Source organism: Spermophilus citellus (genome assembly GCF_964194105.1).
Source record: "Spermophilus citellus genome assembly, chromosome: 5".
Taxonomy (NCBI): Eukaryota; Metazoa; Chordata; class Mammalia; order Rodentia; family Sciuridae; genus Spermophilus; species Spermophilus citellus.
In genome coordinates this window covers 135,051,649-135,073,984 of record NC_138186.1, presented here as the reverse complement: position 1 = coordinate 135,073,984, position 22,336 = coordinate 135,051,649, and the positions used below count along the sequence as shown (strand labels likewise).

At 33.9% G+C, this 22,336-nt stretch overlaps 1 protein-coding gene across 1 annotated transcript in view; it reads left to right on the top strand.

The window, feature by feature from the left end:
- The window catches only part of THEMIS (thymocyte selection associated), a 206,700-nt gene that overhangs the window by 38,156 nt on the left and 146,208 nt on the right, over positions 1-22,336 (top strand). Inside the window, exon 2 of the mRNA XM_081294651.1 lies at positions 10,744-10,902. Within this exon, the coding sequence (XP_081150777.1) occupies positions 10,744-10,902 (159 nt within the window). The remainder of the gene's footprint in view (positions 1-10,743; positions 10,903-22,336) is intronic.

The window sequence follows — 22,336 nt, the reverse complement described above, 5'->3', positions numbered from 1 at the left end:
AATGTAGTTTTCTATTTCCCGACTGCCTCATTTTGAGGGGAAGAAAATCTATTGAACCAATTGTTTTGGCTGTTCTGATATGATCACAGCATTGCTTATTTGTATTGTCCAACAAGGGATGAGCTCATAAAAGGATATTAATGTGTCGTTTTTATTGAGCAAAGTAGCATTACAGAGAAGGTGATTTGAAAGGCACGTGGCTCTTTCATTACAGCCTTCAGGGGAGATGTTTGATCACTGAAAGCAGGCTGCTTTGTTCCACTTTTCTCTGATGTTTGGCATTATCCTGAATACATATGCTCTGACTTGGAAAGAATCAGTCTGTAAAGATAGAAGAGATTCGAGACTTGCATATTCAAAATACATGCCTTGTGGTTAAAATGAAACAAAACCATTTTAATATGTATGTCTATATATACACAAACATGTTTCAGACACACATCTCAGAAAAATTTTAAAAAGCAATTACACATATGTGTTTTTTCTGAGATTTTGAAAATGTCTATTTATAAAGTTCACCATTTTATATTAGAACTGAAGCCAAAAGTATTTTAAGAGACATTATATTGGCCATAGCAAAATACAAGGAACTTTCCAATTTTAGGGATTTCAGATTGGCCATATGTTCTTGTCACCTGTACTACAGTCATTCACTCTCTAATGCTGGCCATCACTAAGCACTTCTTTATTAAAGTGTATTAATACCTTTCTTGGTTAGAAAAACATTGAGAGTCACAAAATATTAAAGAGAAATGATAAATGTTAACCTAATTTGCATGAAGTTTTTTTTTTCCTTAAAAGATGTAAAAAATTGATTTTTTTTTGAAAGATGATGAGAGGGATGTTTAAAAAGAGAACTGAAGAGTCAAAAACATTCTATGTGGTGACCAAAACTCACAGAATTTTCTTCTCATAGAATTTTCTGGAAGATTCCAACATGGCGGCGGGCGCAGAGAGATCAAGTCTCTGACCTCTTCAGCTGTGCGGGCGTAGGGAGTCGTAAACAATCTAAATTCTGTTTGCTCAGGATCACTAGGCAATGCTGAACTGACGTGGATCTGGGGCGATCAGTCTGGGCCTTTCAGAACACACACTGAGCCCAGATCGGCTGAATTCAAGCTCCCATTCGCCTGCTTCCTGCAGACAAACAGCTGTGACTCAGCACTAATCCATCCGGCTGAAACAACTGGTTGGCCCTTCTGTTCATACGGAGGTAAATGCCAACCGAGCCTTCATAGGTAGTGGCCACAGGTTTGAAACGGGGCTTGGGAGAGACAGTAAGGACCCACCCGTTGCATTGGTCACCCGGCAAAGGGAAACGAACTGTCGCCATTTGCAAGAGATACCACCATGGCAGAGAACTGACGTCACCAGACTGCGGCGGAGGAGATAACTTCATTGAAACCTGCGGCTACAGTGACTTCTTCCCTTCCCTTCTAATACCTTTCCTCCCAAGCATCAAATAAATTTATAGGAGTAAACAGTAACTCAGCAGTCAAACAGAACAGGAAGTAACATGAGAAACTTGAAAAAGCAAGGAAGAAAAGGAGTACAAACAATGCAGGACAGCCTAAATATTCAGGAGGACCTAGAGTCATCAGAAAAATGGTCATATAAAGAACTCAAGGAACAACTTAGACAGATGGAATGGAACCTTAAAGAGGATACAAGACAGCAAATTCAAGCAGCGAAAGAACACATTGAGAATGAATTACATAAACAGATAAAAGAAGAAGTTAAGCATCTTTATCAGGAGATAGAGATTATAAAAAATAATCAAACAATAATTCTAGAAATGAAGGAAATGATAAACCAAATTAAAAACTCAATTGAGAGTATCACTAACAGAGTGGAGCAAGTAGAAGCCAGAACATCAGATAATGAAGACAAAATATATCATCTTGAAAAGAGTCTAGCCAACTCAGAAAGGCTGGTAAAAAATCACGAGAAAAACATCCAAGAGTTATGGGATAACATAAAAAAAACAAACCTATGAGTCATCGGGATAGAAGAAGGTACAGAGATTCAAACCAAGGGAATGAGTAACCTGCTGAATGAAATAATTACAGAAAACTTTCCAGAAATAAAAAAGGAAACAGATATACAAATTGAAGATGCATACAGGACACCGAGCACACAAAATCACAGTAGACCAATGCCAAGACACATTGTTATGAAGATATCCAATATACAGAACAAAGAGAAAATATTAAAAGCTACAAGAGAAAGGAGGCAGATTACATTCAGGGGTAAACCAATAAGGTTAACAACGGATTTTTCATCACAGACGCTGAAAGCGAGAAGATCCTGGAACAACGTATTTCAAACACTGAAAGACAATGGATGCCAACCAAGAATTCTGTATCCAGCAAAATTAAGCTTCAGGTATGACAACAAAATAAAAATCTTTCATGATAAACAAAAGTTAAAAGAATTTGCAGCCAGAAAACCAGCATTGCAAAGCATTTTGAGCAAAACACTACACGAGGAAGAAATGAAAAACAATAACCAAAACCATCAGTGGGAAGTGCCTCAGTAAAGACAATGGGCGAGGGGAAAGATAATCATGGAAAAACAAACTAAATTTAAAAAAAAAAGGATAAATAATCAAACATGGCTGGAAGTACAAACCATATATCAATATTAACTCTGAATGTTAATGGCTTAAACTCTCCAATAAAGCGACATAGGCTGGTATCATGGATTAAAAAAACAAATCCAACAATATGCTGCCTCCAGGAGACACATCTGATGGGAAAAGACATACACAGGCTGAAGGTGAAAGGATGGGAAAAAATATACCACGCACACGGTCCTCGTAAGCAAGCAGGGGTGGCCATTCTCATATCGAATAAAATCGACTTCAAGACTAAGTTAATCAAAAGGGATAAGGAAGGACATTATATACTGTTAAAAGGAACCATTCACCAACAAGACATAACAATTATCAATATTTATGCACCAAATAATGGTGCTGCGACATTCATGAAACAAATTCTCCTCAAGTTCAAGAATCAAATAGACCACAACACAATAATTATGGGTGACTTCAACACACCTCTCTCACCATTGGACAGATCCTCCAAACAAAAGTTGAATAAAGAAACTATAGAACTCAATAACACAATCAATAACCTAGACTTAACTGACATATATAGAATATATCAACCATCATCAAATGGATATACTTTTTTCTCAGCAGCACATGGATCCTTCTCAACAATAGACCATATATTGTGCCATAGGGCAACCCTCAGTAAATATAAATGGGTGGAGATAATACCATGCATTTTATTTGATCATAATGGAATGAAACTGGAAATCAATGATAAAAGAAGAAAGGAAAAATCCTACATCACATGGAAAATGAACAATATGTTACTGAATGATCAATGGGTTACAGAAGACATAAAGGAGGAAATAAAAAAATTCTTAGAGATAAATGAAAATACAGACACAACATATCGGAATCTATGGGACACAATGAAAGCAGTTTTAAGCGGGAAATTCATCACCTGGTGGTCATTCCTCAAAAAAAGAAAAAACCAACAAATAAATGAGCTCACACTTCATCTCAAAGCCCTAGAAAAGGAAGAGCAAAATAACAGCAAATGTAGCAGAAGGCAAGAAATAATTAAAATCAGAGCAGAAATCAATGAAATTGAAACAAAAGAAACTATTGAAAAAATTGACAAAACTAAAAGTTGGTTCTTCGAAAAATAAATAAGATCGACAGACCTTTAGCCATGCTAACGAAGAGAAGAAGAGAGATAACTCAAATTACTAACATACGGGATGAAAAAGGCAATATCACAACAGATGCTACAGAAATACAGAAGATAATTAGAAATTATTTTGAAAACCTATATTTCAATAAAATAGAAGATAGTGAAGACATCGATAAATTTCTTAAGTCATATGATTTGCCCAGACTGAGTCAGGAGGATACACACAATTTGAACAGTCCAATATCAATGGATGAAATTGAAGAAGCCATCAAAAGACTACCAACCAAGAAAAGCCCAGGACCGGATGGGTATACAGCGGAGTTTTACAAAACCTTTAAAGAAGAATTAATACCAATACTTTTCAAGTTATTTTAGGAAATAGAAAAAGAGGGAGCTCTGCCAAATTCATTCTATGAGGCCAACATCACCCTGATTCCGAAACCAGACAAAGATACCTCAAAGAAAGAAAACTACAGACCAATATCTCTAATGAACCTAGATGCAAAAATCCTCAATAAAATTCTGGCAAATCGAATACAAAAACACATCAAAAAAATTGTGCACCATGATCAAGTAGGATTCATCCCTGGGATGCAAGGATGGTTCAATATACGGAAATCAATAAATGTTATTGACCACATCAATAGACTTAAAGATAAGAACCATATGATCATCTCAATAGACGCAGAGAAAGCATTCGACAAAGTACAGCATCCCTTTATGTTCAAAACATTAGAAAAACTAGGGATAACAGGAACTTACCTTGACATTGTAAAAGCTATCTATGCTAAGCCTCAGGCTAGCATCATTCTGAATGGACAAAAGTTGAAGGCATTCCCTCTAAAATCTGGAACAAGACAGGGATGCCCCCTATCACCACTTCTATTTAATTTAGTCCTTGAAATACTAGCCAGAGCAATTAGACAGATGAAAGAAATTAAAGGCATAAAAATTGGAAAAGAAGAACTTAAATTATCACTACTTGTGGACGACATGATCCTATACCTAGAAGACCCAAAAGGATCTACAAAGAAACTACTAGAACTAATAAGTGAATTCAGCAAAGTGGCAGGATATAAAATCAACACGCATAAATCAAAGGCATTTCTGTATATCAGCAACAAAACTTCTGAAATGGAAATGAGGAAAAACACTCCATTCACAATATCCTCAAAAAAAATAAAATACTTGGGAATCAACCTAACAAAAGAGGTGAAAGATTTAACAAGGAAAACTACAGAACCCTAAAGAGAAAAGTAGAAGAAGATCTTAGAAGATGGAAAAATATACCCTGTTCATGGATAGGCAGAACTAACATTATCAAAATGGCGATATTACCAAAAGTTCTCTATAGGTTTAATGCGATACCAATCAAAATCCCAATGGCATTTCTTGTAGAAATAGATAAAGCAATCATGAAACTCATATGGAAAAATAAAAGACCCAGAATAGCAAAAGCAATTCTAAGCAGGAAGTGTGAATCAGGCGGTATAGCAATACCAGATTTCAAACTATATTACAGAGCAATAGTGACAAAAACAGCATGGTACTGGTACCAAAACAGGCGGGTGGACCAATGGTATAGAATAGAGGACACAGATACTAATCCACAAAGTTACAACTATCTTATATTTGATAAAGGGGCTAAAAGCATGCAATGGAGGAAGGATAGCATCTTCAACAAATGGTGTTGGGAAAACTGGAAATCCATATGCAACAAAATGACACTGAATCCCTTTCTCTCGCCATACACAAAAGTTAATTCAAATGGATCAAGGAGCTTGATATCAAATCAGAGACTCTGTGTCTGATAGAAGAAAAAGTTGGCTCCGATCTACATATTGTGGGGTCGGGCTCCAAATTCCTTAATAGGACACCCATAGCACAAGAGTTAATAACAAGAATCAACAAATGGGACTTACTTAAACTAAAAAGTTTTTTCTCAGCAAGAGAAACAATAAGAGAGGTAAATAGGAAGCCTACATCCTGGGAACAAATTTTTACTCCTCACACTTCAGATAGAGCCCTAATATCCAGAGTATACAAAGAACTCAAAAAATTAGACAATAAGATAACAAATAACCCAATCAACAAGTGGGCCAAGGACCTGAACAGACACTTCTCAGAGGAGAATATACAATCAATCAACAAAATGCTCTCCTTCTCTAGCAGTCAGAGAAATGCACATCAAAACCACCCTAAGATACCATCTCACTCCAGTAAGATTGGCAGCCACTATGAAGTCAAACAACAGCAAGTGCTGGCGAGGATGTGAAGAAAAGGGTACACTTGTACATTGCTGGTGGGACTGCAAATTGGTGCAGCCAATTTGGAAAGCAGTTTGGAGATTCCTGGGAAAGCTGGGAATGGAACCACCATTTGACCCTGCTATTGCCCTTCTCGGACTATTCCCTGAAGACCTTAAAAGAGCATGCTACAGGGATACTGCCACATTGATGTTCATAGCAGCACGATTCACAATAGCTAGACTGTGGAACCAACCCAGATGCCCTTCAATAGATGAATGGATAAAAAAAATGTGGCATCTATACACAATGGAGTACTATGCAGCAATAAAAAATGACAAAATCATAGCATTTGCAGGGAAATGGATGGCACTAGAGCAGATTATGCTTAGTGAAGCTAGCCAATCCCTAATAAACAAATACCAAATGTCTTCTTTGATATAATGAGAGCAACTATGAACAGAGTAGGGAGGAAGAGCAGGAAGAAAAGATTAACTTTAAACAGAGACATGAGATGGGAGGGAAAGAGAGAGAAAAGGGGAATTGCATGGAAATGAAGGGAGACCCTCATTGCTATACAAAATTACATATAAGAGGTTGTGAGGGGAATGGGAAAATAAACAAGGAGAGAAATGAATTACAGTAGATGGGGTAGAGAGAGAAGATGGGAGGGGAGGGGAGGGGGATAGTAGGGGATAGGAAAGGTAGCAGAATACAACAGTCACTAATATGGCAGTATGTAAAAATGTGGATGTGTAACCGACGTGATTCTGCAATCTGCATTTGGGGTAAAATTGGGAGTTCATAACCCACTTCAATCTAATGTATGAAATATGATATGTCAAGAGCTTTGTAATGTTGTGAACAACCAATAAAAAAAATAAAGAATTTTCTGGTTTCTAGTCCTTGTGAATTAATACAGAATCTCATGCAAATATATTGCTCCATTTTTAATTTTTGCTGAATTTTTGAGAGATGGTATTTCAAGTAAGTCCACTGGCTATCCATTACGTCTACAATTAGACACTCATCACACTGAAATTAAGCACAACAGACTTCAGCTAAAATTGGGGGTTAAAATATGTTCTATTTCAGGTGACAAAGAAAAATCTTACCATGCCACTTCTCTATTTTTTTCCATTGTCCCCACTTACAGCATCTTTCACCTCAATAATACCAGAGGTTTTCTCTGTGTGCCATGTCCTCCTCTCTCTGTCTAGTTTTGTAACAATCTCTAGTTTTGTAACAAATTCAGCTAAGCTTTTGTTGCCTACACCAATGCTTTACAAACATAATGTACTTATAGATCACTTGGGGATCTTGTTAAAAATGCACGTTCTGATTCAGCAGATCTGAAGTCTGGGTAAGATCCTAACAAGCTCCCAGGTGAAACAAGGTGACACAGTGAATCAAACTCTGGATAGCAAGTGTCTAGAGTACAAATGACCTCTTATTAAATTGGAATTTGTTCTTGCACCGTTAGAACTGGAAGTGAAGATTCTCTGCCTTTCAGGATGCTTCAGACTTCAGATGACTCTTCCTTTTGTTGTTGTTGTTGTTGTTTGAGAGAGAGAGAGAGAGAGAGAGAGAGAGAGAGAGTTTTAATATTTATTTTTTTAGTTTTCGGTGGATACAACATCTTTATTTTATTTTTATGTGGTGCTGAGGATTGAACCCAGTGCCCCGTGCATGCCAGGCGAGCGCGCTACCACTTGAGCCACATCCCCATCCCAACTCTTCCATTTTTTTAAGAGCATTTTTCTTTCTAGTTATGCATAGTAATTGAGTTCATTTTGACAAAATCATACCTGCATGGAATTTTATTTCAATCCTCATTCCCCACCCCAACCCCACTTTTCCTATTCTCTCTCTCCCTATTCTCTCTCCCTTTATTCATATTCCTTTTACTTGTTTTAAAATTTATTTTTTTGTTGGTACTTTCTATATATACATGAAAGTGAAATTCCCTGTGGTCCATTTATATGTGCATATGATGTAATTTTGTTAAGTTTATTCCATATTTCCTCCTCTTTCCCATCCTTCCTCTCTTACTCTCAATCTTTCTTCTACTCCACTGATCTTCCCTATATAATTTTGATTTGAAATAATTCACAGTCTGAACTCCCTCTATGTTCTTCTCTAGCCTCTGTTTTTAACCACTTCCTTTTTATTACCTTACAGTTTAGACATAACAAACTACTTGAAATTTCCAGAATGTGTCAGGCTCTTTCACATGTCAGTGCCTTTTCAAATACTATTCCCTCTACCTGTCCTATGATCTTGTGATGCATCCTTTAAAACACAGCTCAGCTCTCCTCTCCTTCAGGAATTCTCCTTTAATCTTTTCACCATGCAATTGCTAATTAAACACCTAGCATATGCTCCTTACAACTTTCTCATAATCTGTTGCAGATGTTAGCAGAACTTGGCCATCTTCTTCTAAGCAGAGCTTCGGGTGAAAAAAGACTGTGCATTTTATCTGACACATACTGCCAAACATACTGCTGGACCCATAGTGCAGCATCATATGACTAAATCAATCAGGGTCACTCTAAATGAATTTGGGCTAAGTAAATAAAGACACAGACACAGAAAATACCTTTTTCTTTGGGTTCAGTGACTGCTCCTCAGCCACAGCTCCCACAAGGCGGGGCAAGGCAGGCAAAAAAGAGAGGGAGCATGCCTCAAACCCAGGTTTTATTGGGGAGAAGCCATTCAAATGAGGCAAGGGGTAGGGTTACAACAAACAAGTGGTTGTAATCCAACCCCATTGGGTAATGCATCTTTCTTATGCAAGCAGAGGTAAGGTCCAATTGCATTGCAATGGGTGCAATACCAATGCAGTACCTCTTTACTCAGGACTTAAAAGTATGTACATAGCTCCTTTCCAGGGTAGCTGCCAACACTGTAGTAGCCATTCTCTTATGTTTGAGGACTCAGTGGAAAAAGGAGATTGATATGTTATAGTCATGCATTAATACAATGCAATTTTTTCTCTCATGAAGTTTAAAATTAAATTGGAAGTAATAAAATCTAAATTCACAAAAAGTTAAATACGGGGTGAAATAATACTTAAGATTTAAAATGTTAGTATGTGATAATTGATGAATGAGGATTATAGCAAACAGCTTTTCTAAGTTTATTGGAGGAAATGTAATTGTGGATTATTTATTGTTTATTTGGATGCCTCAATTTGTTCCACAAAGGACTTGAGACCGCTGATAATTCTATGTATTACAGTTTTTAAAAAGTATGAGAATTTAACTATTTAAGGAAATAATATGAGAAAAAAAAGGTGTTGTGGAAGTACATACTGATAGCTTGAGGAACAGATACACACTAGCTTACAAAATTACTCTTCATTAGCTCAGGGACAGTAATGTTGATGTACTGAGGTCATTTCCATCCTGTCTGGATGGTGGACTTTTATGGGACTATTAGCAGCTCCCTAGTCCTTTGGTTTCTGGAGGAAATTGGCTAGTAAGGTACCTGGAAGGAGAATGAGATCAGACATTAATTTTCTTAGGTTGCCTGGGGCTGGCTGTACCTCTATGCAAATAGCCCATATGTTAAACCTTCTTAAATTGTTTTAATTTGAGTGTATCCCTTTACCTGGTGGGACTCCGATGTAATTGAAGAGTTGGATTGTAGAGCTAGATTGAATGCCAGGCTTAATAACTTTTATGAGAACCATTAATGCCATAAAAGTGTTTCCAAGTTCTTACTATATATCAGGTCAGGCAGGGTCTGTGAAGGAGTATTCAATAGAAAAAAAAAAAATTCAGAAATCAAGCAAACCTAAAACTTTGTCCTCGAATACTTTAAATTTAGTGTGATTAAGAGGCTATGAACTATCTCAAAGGTTAGAACACATTAATATTCTATTTAAATAAAGCTTTGGCTCTTCAATGTTTACTTACATCAGCCTTTTTTAGTTCATAATTGTAGTGCAGTAGCACGCCAGAATTGTGGTTTTGGGTTGTTTTCTTTTCACTAGGGGTAGATTGTTCGACCTTTCTGCCTCTCCACTTTCCCGTTACTCATTCTTTGGTTATTTCACTGCCCCTTGTCCTTTCATCAGAGGACCAAACAAGGAAAATGAATGAAAAGCTTAACTTTAGAATCTATGATGAAAGGTTTGTCAGGAAGGATACTGAAAATCCTGAATTACAGTGAAGCTTTTCAGTTTATCTGGGCTGGTCTGCCCCCTGTTGCCATAAAGGTATTGTTTCCAGCTTATCAAAAACTATCAGATACAAATGGGCAAACAGTCTTATATTCACAATAATGAAGAGGAGCAGATCTAACAAATAAATATGGTGCTCTTCTTCCCTGGGGAACAGACCCGTCTTTGGATCTTGGATTGTGTTACAACCCTGTTTGCATTGCTTACTTAAATCATTGTTGACTCGTCTGAGCCTAATTCTGTGACTTAGAAAAAAATAGATCAAAAGTCCCATCAGTGGAAGTCCTGTTTGTTGTTTTGATCATGGAAAGATGAGCTAAAGGTGCTGAGGAAACCACAAATTCAATTTATAATAATGCAAAAACAAGATTGTTTACACTCTGCCAGTGGATAGAGTGAAAATCTAATATGTTTCCAGGTACATGGTGTACATTTTGCTAGGCTTGATTAAACTCCTATTTAGTAGGGAACTAAGAGATGAACTAAGCAAAGACACTTCACATGAGGCTTTTTACTCCGACGACTTTGTCCTTCACTGTTTAATTCCTTTTTTAAATCTGCTTTTACTTTTCATTCCTTTCAGGCTCTGTTTACGAAATGTTTGGAAATGAATGCTGTTTGTCAACAGGAGAAGTGATTAAAATCACTGGTCTCAAAATTAAGAAGATTATAGCTGAAATTTGTGAGAATATTGAAGGTTGTGTGTCTCCAGAACCATTTGAACTGCCTATGAATTTTCCAGGTATACTATGTTGTAACCACTTCACATTTGTAAAACTATATTGTTAATAGTTATGTACATCTCTAAAAACAATTTAAAAAAAATAGCTCCCCCCCCACAACTGTTCTTAAAAAAATAGAATTATTGGGGCTAGGGATGTGGCTCAAGCAGTAGTGCACTTGCCTGGCATGCATGCGGCCCGGGTTCGATCCTCAGCACCACATACAAACAAAGATGTTGTGTCTGCCGAAAACTAAAAAATAAATATTAAAAAATTCTCTCTCTCTCTCTCTTTCTCTCACTCTCTCTTTAAAAAAATAGAATTCTTTTAATTCAATCAATTTAAGGACAAATAGAAAGCATTCCACTCAAATGTTACACAGGTAGCTGTAGATTATATATGAGCCAATGACTGTGGTTGTGGCTCCATGAATATTTATTTACAAAACATGTGGCCATTAGGTTTTAGCCTATAATTTGCAGATCTCTACTCTAGACTAAAATTCCTTCACAGATTCTTTGACATATATGTGACATTATATTCATGTAACAAATGCCCTTTTTGACACCAAGAAAATGCTCAACAACTGTATATTGAATAAATAAAGAGTAGTGGAAGTGAAAACATGAAAGTATTTTTGGTGTTGTGTGCTTCATACTATGATTGAAGTATACCTGGTCTCTATGGGAGGCTTTATAAAGAGCACCAGACTGCAGTTGGTCCTGTTTCAGACATGGATTCTGGAATAAATTTCAGTCTCAACTCTCTGCCACTTTTTAGTCATATAACCTTGACAAGATATTTTTCTTCCTTTCATGTAGAATGGGAATAGTAATATTATCTGTCTCCTGGTGTTGTGGGAGGACTAATATTAAAATATATTTAAAGTACTTGGGATGATAGCTGGCATATAGCACAGACCATAAAAAAGCATCAACTTTTATTACCATTATTAAGATTATTATTGCTATCATTGAGGAATTCCGGAAAACTTTGCAGGGAATGTTATAATTGAGCTGAGGTTTGAAAAATGAAAGTAAAGTAGCTGTTTTCTAGAAGGGGATTCCTTCAGGTGCTCTCATATCCTATCCCTTTCACTTGAAACCTAACCCATTGTTCAAGTCTAACTATTCCTTCCTCATTACTGTCCTGTGCAACAATGGTTCTAAAATTGGCTGCACATTGGAATCACCTAGGAGATTTAAAAATTCCTGATGATTAGGTCGTTTGTATAAGACATTCTATTTATTTGACATGGTCATCAAGATTTCCTAAATTTCCCAGGGTGACACTCATGGATAACCAAAGTTGAGAACCATTGCTTTATAAGAAACCATTTCTAAGTACTCTAATTAGATGTAACAACTCCTTTTTTGAATCATTTTTGTTTTGCCTGTCTTAATTATTGTATGTATTGCATTTTGCATGTAACTGAAGCTATCTGCATGCTGTGTGACTAACACTACCTACCTAATAGATAATAAGGTTGCAAAGGGTTAAAGCTGAATCTTATTTATAGATATAATCTCCACAGTGTTAAGGATAAAATGTACATAATAAAAATGTACTTAATTAAAATGACTAAAATCTTCTGTAGAAAGAGTTTTTTTTTATTAGAATAGTGAAAAAACTTAACTTTTGGTTAAAGTCTAAGTGGGAAGTTGCTATTTTGAAAAACCCTTTTAACTTTCAGTTGGAGTGATAGTTTTCATCATTTAAGAAAAAAAATTAAATATCTTTACAAACTAATTTTACTGAAAGACTCAGGATTAAAATAGAGGAATACAGTTATTGGTGATGATCGGAAAATGTTTTGTTTTCCAAGAGAACTTCTGGGTGGTGTTGAAAATGATCTGAAATAAAGAAGTAATTCTACAATAGCACTAAGGAGAATGATAAAAATAAGGTCATTAATATTTTTAATAAATCTTAACAGTAGTAAAATCTTATTCTATATTTAAAACTTTCAATTTAAACTCCATTTAGATTTTAAATTTTTAAAAGTCAGTGTTATTTTAAAACATCTTGCCTTATTTGCCCAATTCTCTTAATTTTCTTTTGTTAATTTCTAATATCATTCTGTTACCAGAAGATATATTTCATGTGATTCAGTTTTTAAAAATGCATTACAACTTATTTTATAGCAAAAAAATGGCTGATACTGAACAATGTTCCATATAAACCTAAAAAGAAAGTGCATTTTACTATCTTTGAATGGAATGTTCTAAAGATATCTGTTTGTTTATAGTGTTATTCAAGTAATCTATTTCCTGGTGAATGTGCTCTCTAGTTCTATGCAAGATTGAAAGCAGTGTATTAAATTTTCCAATTCTTACTTTGAGTTGCACATTTTCCCATTCAATTTTGTCAGCTTTTCTTGCAATCCTCTGGAGTTTCTGGGATTATAGGCATGCACCACCACGCCCAGTACCTCCCACCTCCAATTTCTTAAGGTAGAAACTTCTTTCTGTCTTTATCCTTTTCTAATATGTGCATAAAATGCCATAAATTTCCCCTGAAGAATATCTGTTACTGGATCAAAGATTTTGATGTTATGTCTTTGTTCTCATTCAGTTTAAAATATTTTTTTAAATTTATCTTAAGCTTTCTACTTTAATTCATTTGTTAATTAGAAATATGCTGTTCCATATCCAAGTTTTTGGAGATTTTCTAGCTGTTTTTCTATTATCGGTGTCTGTTTTAATTCTATCATAGTATAAGAGCTGACATATTAAGATTTCTATTTTTTTAAATTAGTTAAGAAATATTTTATGGCTCACAATGTGGTTTATATTGGTGAATATCCATGTGAACTTGTGAAGAATGGATGACCTACAGTGTTGGTTGAAATAGTACATAAATGTCCATTATTTGATTTTCTGAAGTTTGGGTATGATGTTAATTTGGGGGGGTCCATTTTTTTTCAGCATTTACCCTCTTGATGTTTTCTGAGCTTTCTGAATCTGGTTTGGTGTAAGTTTTCAGTCATTATTGCTTCAAATATTGTTTCTATTCTTTCTTTCCCTCTGGTATTCCCAATAATATTTTACAACCTTTTAAAAAGTATTGTCTATTATCTCAGTCCATAAATATTCTAGGATTTTGTAGTTGTTGTTTTTATAGACCTGTGTTTTTTCCTCTTTGCTTTTCTGTCTTGGAGATTTCTATTGACATATCCTTGGGCTCAGTGATTCTTTCTTCGATCCTGTCAAGTCTACCAATCACCCCATCAACATTTTCTATTTATGTTGCATCATTATTGATTCCTAGCATTTAAAAAATTTCTTAGAATGTCTATCTGCTTACATTGCTCATCTGTTTTCACATGCTCTGTACTTTATCCTTTAGATCCATTAGCGACATATTAATCATAAATTCTTGGTCTGATAAGTATAATATGCCTACCAAATTTGAGTCTGATTCTCATGTTTGTTTTGGATCTTCAAAAGTGTGTTTTTGCTTTTTAGAATACCTTGTAATATATTTTATTTTATTTTATTTTTTTACTTTATAGCCAGATATGACATGTTGGGTACAAAGAACTATAGTAAAGGCTGTAGGTAAAATGGTGGTAATGTGTAGGGTGAGGAGTAGCATTCTAGGGTTCTATGATGAGGGCTCATTCTTTTATTGAGTGTGCACCTTTGAAATGTGAACTTTGCAAATGCTTGTTGTCACTTACCTTGGGATAGGATGGGTAGTAGAATGGGCTGGAAGCGGGTATTTTCTTCCCCTAGAGTGGAGGGCCAGAGTAGATTGGATCTGGGTATTGTTTTTATTGCTCAGTCAGTTAAGATGCGATAAAACGCCAATTGTTTAGTATTTGGTAAAGTAGTTTTTCTTAAGGGCATGTCTTGTTAAAACAGAATGATCTAATGTATTTCAAAATGGTTCCTTTACCCTCTCTCCCGCTAGAATCATGAGAGGACATTTCCTCTGATATTTACTATGAGAGTCTGGTCAAGTTTTTTTTACTGGGTAGTAAAAATTATGAAAGTATAAAGGTCCTTCTGTGACTAGGTCCCATCAAGTTTTTAACTCTGAGGTTTGTTCCTCTGAATCTCTTGGAATTTGCAAATTTTAGTTCAGGTGTTTCCCCCCCCCCCACACACACACAATACTGGTTCCCCTGGAGGATTTTATTTGCAAGTTTCTGCCCTGGTAAGTTGTGATTTTCACTATCTGCCTGTATCTTCAACTTTGGGTATCAGTGCTTTACCCTCTGACCTCAGATCTAGGAAGAGTTGTTGATTCTTCCTATGGTTCAACTTTATGCTTGTTGTTGGAGTCAAGTGTCAAGTGACAACTGTAAAACTCCTTAAATGGAAGCCAGCAGACTATTTTTAAAATGTATTTTTTTCATTGTTTTCAAGTGGTTTCCCTAGATTTACAAGTATCATCTTAATTTATAACAGTCTATTTTGGGTTAATTTAATTTCAATGATTTACAAAACTTATCTATAGCTACATTTCTGCCTCCTACTGTTGTTGTTATAAAAATTACATCTTTATATATTGTGTTCCAAACAACAGAGATTTAAAATTATTGATTATGCAGTTATCTTTTAAATCACAAGAAAAAGCAATCTTTTCAAACAAAAGTCTTCATTTAAACTATCTTTCATATTTATTTTTATAGTTGCCTTTATCAATACTCTATTTCCTCATGTGGAATAGACTTCCTGCCCTATGTCCCTCCATTTCAGTTTGAAGCATTCCCCTTAGTATTTCTTCTATGGAAAGATTGTTAGTGACAGAATCTTTCTGTTTTATCTGAAAGTATCTAGATTTAATTTTCATTTATGCTAAGCATATTCTCTCCCAGTGAGCTACACCTCTAGCTCTAAGTTTTTAATCTTCTTCAAAATTTCTTTTATATGATTAATCATTTCTATTTTCCTGTTTTCAAAATTCTCTATCTTTGTTTTTGAGCAGCATGATCATGTAGTGTCTAGGCGTAGATCTTTAAATTTATCCTACTTGGAGTATATTGAGATTCTTTGATGTACAATTTTTTTTACATCAAATTTTGGAAGTTTTTCCAATTTTTATTTATATATTTCTTCTATGCCTTTGTCCCCTCTCCATTTGGAATTCCCATTTTTTCACATCTTGCTATACTTGTTTTTATCTTGTAGAACTCTAAGACCCCATTTTTTCTTTATACAATTGTTTTTTTTTCTTTCTCAGATTGTTTTATCATAATTGGCTCATTTTAAAATTTGGCTTATATTATCTATTTTTGAGACATAATTCTCATACTTTTTTAGCTCTATAAACCTGATTTCCTTCAGTTAATGTATTTAAGAGAGCTTAATTTTTTTTTCTGTTAAGTTCAATGTCTGAGTCTCTACAGGGACAGTTTTATTTCTTCTATCCAGTGATTGGCCATTCTTTTCTTTTTCTTTTTCTTTTTTTGCCCATAAATTTCTATTTTTTTTCTAAAAAACTGGATGTTTTAAATAAGTGAATGTAGTTACTATAAAAAATTGTATTCTCTCTCTTCACCACAGCTTGTTATTGTCACGTGTTGAATAGCTTTTCTGAACTAAATCAGTTAAGTCCACATTTTCTTTGTCATGTGTAGCTACTGAAGACTTTGCTCAATTTAGTGGAAAACCAATATCTTGTCAGAGGATTTTAAAATTTTTTTAAAAATACAACTGAAACCACAAAGTCTCCAGTCTTTGTGGAGGGGTTTGTTTCATTTGGGGCATGCTTTCAACACTTGTCAGTGAAAATTCTTTTTTAGTCTTTACTTCCTGCTAATGTGGAACATCACAATCAGCCAGAATTGAGAATAAAGGGTTTTCTCAGTTTTTTTTCCCTGAAAAATTCCTGAACAATTTTTACATATTTATGTAAGTAACCTAGATTTTCAGTTTCTAGAAGTTTTTATTTCACCATTTTTGCTGGCATCATCCATTCTTCTGAATTAAAATATGTAAACATAGATCCTCAATTTCACCTGGTAACTTTTGGAGAAACCTTAGAAAAGTCCCCAGAATGATTTCTTTCCAATTAAAGATAAGTAAATCTACTGAAAAAAGATACTGTCCTTTGACCAATAAACAGTTTTATAGATAGAATTCAAGAAAATTTGAGCTCAAGCAAAGGTCAAGGAAGGAAGGTTTTGTAGAAATGTGGGAAAGCAACTTTCATGAATGAAGCTGAAACCTGATTTTTTTTTTTTTTTGCTAAAGTATAAATGGGAGACTGAACTTCCAGTATATACCAGTGGTTGCATCCTATATAATGTTTTTGTACATCTCTTTCAACTCAAAGAATTTTCAAATAAATTAAAAGAAATAAAAAGCTCTCATTTCAGTTCTCTATGGGAATAAGCAAACTGCTTTAGAAGCACAATTTGGTCTTTAAAAGATAGCTCTTTTAGTTGAGCCTTTTTAGAAACTAGAAACCTCACCATTCTTGACAAACACAACAAAAATAAATCTTGATACTTAGTAGTTGATTGCATTATCCCCATAGATTGGTAAATCACATAACATTTGGTTTATAGTGAAGATCCAAATTTCTAGATCACCTCCTAGAAGATTTATTCCTCCTTTATAGTGTTATGAATCATGAATAATAAATGTCTCATCTTTAGTCATGAGAAATATACTGAAAATGTTTCAGTACATCTATATGATAAACAGTCCTTCCCTGCTATCCCCTGAATAGCACCTTAACATTGTGTCTCTAAACCATATGTTCAAGGAAGGCTGAGGAAACAGCTGTAAACTGCTTTTAAAATTTACGAAGGTAGACTAAAAAAAATATTCTTTATATATTCTCAGACCCGACTGTATGATTTGTATTATACATAGGTATTTTCCCCCCTGGAGGTAGGTTTTGCAGGAGATATGGAAGTAAATTTAGAAATGGACAGTGTTCTGCTATGCTACACTCCTTCCTGTCCATATCACACACCCAAATGAGGGTCCTGATAGTGTGTCAGAGTCTATTCTGAGTATTATTATGTTTATGTAGGTTATTGATTGAATTCACATTTCACAGATGAGAAAATTGAGTTACCTATAGGCCTACTAACTTGCTCAAAGTCACACTGTGTGTTAGTGAGATGTCTGTTGTTGGAACAAAACATAGACAAAGGAGAAAAAAAGTTTACTTTAAAACTTAATTTTTAAAAAGTTTAAGTTTCCTTCTTAAAAGAATGAGAGATTTTTAATTTTTTTTTTTTTTTTTTTTTTTTTTTTTTTTTTTGTATTATGGTTTTGGAGGTTTCCATCTGATTTCTGGGCTTTATTGCTTTGGTCTTGTGACAAGGCCAAATATGCCAACAGGGAATGTGTGGTGGAACAGTTTCTCACCTTATGTTGGCCAGAAAGCAAAGAGTTACAGAGAGAGAGAGGGGGGAAGGGGGGAAGAAACCAGGGTCTTAAAATCCCCTTTAAGGGAATTCCCCCAGTGGCCTCACTTTCTTCCACTTGGCTATGCCTCCTAATAAAGGCATATTCTCCCAATAGTATGCAGACTGGCAAGCAAGCTGTTAGCACATAGACTTTATGAGATATTTTAGATACAAACCATAACAATTAGTAAATATCTTTGTTAAATCAGTACTGGCACCATCCAATAGAAATAAAATATAAGCCATACTGGTGATTTTAAGTTTTCTAGTAGCTACATTTATATTATTTTGTTGCATGAAATTACTCTATAAAATCTCTAAATATAGTAACTTCAGACAACAAATTTTATTTCACATAATCTTCTGAACATATGAAACATTTATAATAGTATTAAGAATAAAACATGTTGTTCATGTTGGCACACGCCTGTAATCTCAGTGGCTCGGGAGGCTGAAGCAGGAGGACTGCGAGTTCAAAGCCAGCCTCAGCAAAAACAAGGTGCTAAACAATTCAGTGAGACCCTGTCTCTAAATAAAATTGGATTAATAATAGAAGTGCTTCCACATGAAATTGATTCAGGTTAAATGACTCCAATTTATGAAATATGCTCCTTTCTGCCTGGTGCCAAAATATATGACTCATTATCATTTTCAAAATAAAATTTCCTATTGTTTTATTTGGATAATGCCTGAATAGACTATATTTAATATTACATTCAATGGTCATTCATTGTATTTTAATCTACCATTGAAATGACTAAATCTCTCATCTTTAACCATGTTATTATGAGTATAGGTGATTTTTACTTGACTAAAATATTGGTTTCTATAATATTCTAAGAAAATTATTATAAAGATATTTAAAGTATATTTAATAGCTTTATAGTGAATAACATTTTTATATTCTGGTTTTGAAGGACTTATTTTAAAAAAGCAAGATGTAAGGCAGAATTTACTTCTGTTTTTCTACCTGGATATTATGATTAAGCATGTTATAAAGTGGCCATACTTCAAGCTCCTTCTCTTTCAGATAACTTGCTTTCCAAGGAACTAAGAGGCCTTCTTTGAAATTTTCTGCGTCAACTTCTCTTAAGGCACTTCCTTCCTACTGTGCTCACTTAAGCAAAAGTTTTTAAAAATATTCTTCTGTGTCTATTATGTAAAATATTTTCCTATAAAAAAGAAATATTCTGTACAAAATTTATAAGAAAACATGAATTCTTTAACATGCAAAAGAAATTCCAGCTTTCATATCAATTGATAGTTCAATTTTTTTGGTCAACTTTTCCTCTACACTTTAGTACATGATCAGATTATTTCTGTAAGTCCTTGGTCTCTGGATAACAACTATGTGTATTATCTGGAAGACAAATAGACTTCACAGTTCTATGTTAAAATAATCTTTTTTTCCCACCTGTGTGCATTTGAGCATGTGAAAAGAATTCTGACAGAAAGATCACTTAAAAATAGGCTGTTCCTTATAGCTGGTGCCATTCTACAAGTTTTCATTGTGATATTTTATGTCTATCTTTTAATATCTATTTCATAACTCCTTGTTCTTACTATCCCACTTTCCTATTTGCACAGTTCTTCTTTTTTTTTAATATAGCACTTTTTGTTTTTAAGAAAGAGTGAGAGAGAGTGAGAAAGAGGGAGAGAGAGAATTTTAATATTTATTTTTTAGTATTTGGTGGACACAACATCTTCTGAATTCTCTTTATGGTGTTATCTCAACAGCATAACCATGGAAGGACTAGTATGAGAGAAACCAGATTGCCCTTAAAAAATTGTGTTGTTAGGTCTTCAGGTCCTTGAATCTTACCTAATGAGTATGGCATATTTTTTATACTAAATTTATTTAGAGGTTCTTCCATTGGAACCCAAGTAAAATTTACATATACTCCCTAAAGCCCACAAAACACATACACCACAGGCCTCCCCCATTACCAAAATTCACACCAGAGTGACACATGTGTTACAATTGGTGAGTTCTTATTGATGTCATTAACACTCAAAGTTCATAGTTTCCATTAGGGTTCACTCTTAGTGTTGGAATCTATGGTAATTTAGTCTTTTCAGATTAGTTTGTTTTACTTTCTAATTTGTATTTAATATTCCTCCATAGCTTTTCATGGCCCTTTGAAATACATTTCTTTCTAGAACTGAATAATATTCCATTCTGTGCATGAACCACAGTTTATTATGCATTTGCCTCCAGAATTACCTCTTGATTACTTCTAAGTTTTGGCATTTTGAATTAATCTACTATAAACATTCATGTTTAGGCTTTTGTGTAGACGTAGGTAGAACTCAACATTTTTAAACTTATAAAATAAGTTATTTTCCCCAGTTTTATAAGTAACACATGAATACTGTGGAAAATTAGAAAATTCAGGGATGTAAATAAAAATTCTGTTTAATTCTAACTCCAAAGATAAATAATTAATATTTGGCACAATTATTTCCATTGTTTTCTAATGCAATATAGACTCACATGGTTTAACATCCCAAGAACATACCTGTGTCATTAAATATACATATTTTATTAAATCTACTCATATGGTCATTGAAGAAATTTGTACTGTAACAAATAGCTTTTTAACTAAAACTTTATCTGCATTCTGAAATTAAAATTTCATATATAAAATTATAAGTTCATAAGTAAAATGTTTTTAAGACATTGATATATATTGCCAAATCCTGCCTCATAAAGACTCTCACAATTTGTATTCCTACTAGAAATTCTCAAAAGTGTCAATCTGATTTTTTGAGACTGTAATTTGACTGTTCATCTCTTCCACCTCCCATTTTTTAAGGCATTAGCTTTTCTGAAATGTAACTTGCATATAATAAAATTCATCTGGTAGAAGTACACAGTTCAGTGGTTTATGGTATACTTGTCCTAACTTATTTTAGCAACATGAAATTTAAAACCATTAGAATTCTAGAAAATACATGCTAGGCATGAGACAGGTGTGGCTGAGGGTCACAGGGTCAAGCATGTACAGTCAGGTAGAAGCAATCAGAATGGTGGCACTTCAGGTGGGTCACACAAAAGAAGGGATGTTCCTATAAAGGTGTTTATTTTGACTCTGATTTAATATTGTCTTAGAATTTTAGATAAGTAATTTTAGCCAGAAATTTCCAAATTACAAAATTTTTAGAAATGAGGTGATAATCACTATTTGCAGGCAATAATAATGTCCAAAAAATATCAATAGAATCAAATGAAATAAAAATTAGAAACTTAGAATCTGTGAGTTTGCTAAGATGACAGAATGAATACCAAATATCTAAAGTAAGAATATTTATGTAAAATACATATGTATTAAAAGGAATATGTATATAGTCATACATCATTTGTAACCATTTAGTGAATATAAGTATATTGTATATTTGCCCTTATTTATACTTAAAAATACTATAATATTTTCTTGTTTATTAAAAAGAAAACCACATATTATAAATATATCATTTATATCTGAATTATTTGTAAGTTTAATCCAATGATAAGCATAATTTCCATATTACAATAATAATAATTATAATGTTTGTCCATGGGTTTTTGGGAAAATTAACAAGGAAAATATTCCATAAATATTTAAAAATTAGAATAATGAGGGAGTATTTATTCTTCCAATATTAAAACTTAACAAAGTTATAATAAATTATACTATATATTACTAAAAATCAAAAGCCAAAACAACAAATTACTGTAGTAATAGCAGAACTCATTGTCATAGAAACATCAAAATAATGCTTTTTAAATTTGATTCTACTGTACCCAAAAGCTTAGGTATTCGCTTTTTAGTTTAGAAACATACTTTAAATATATTATTTTCTACTTGATAAAGCCAAAACTATGTATCTGGGGTTAAAATATGAATTATTTAATTATTGCTCTGATATATTTATCAATCTAGAAAACAATCGATCAGGTTTTATCATCAACCTTATAACACAGCAAAATAAATTTGAAGTAGATTTAAAAGTTTCAAGTAAAAATAGCTTATGTCTCTACTTGAAATAACTTTCAGGTTATAAATATAATGAAAAATCATAAACAATGTATTTGATTA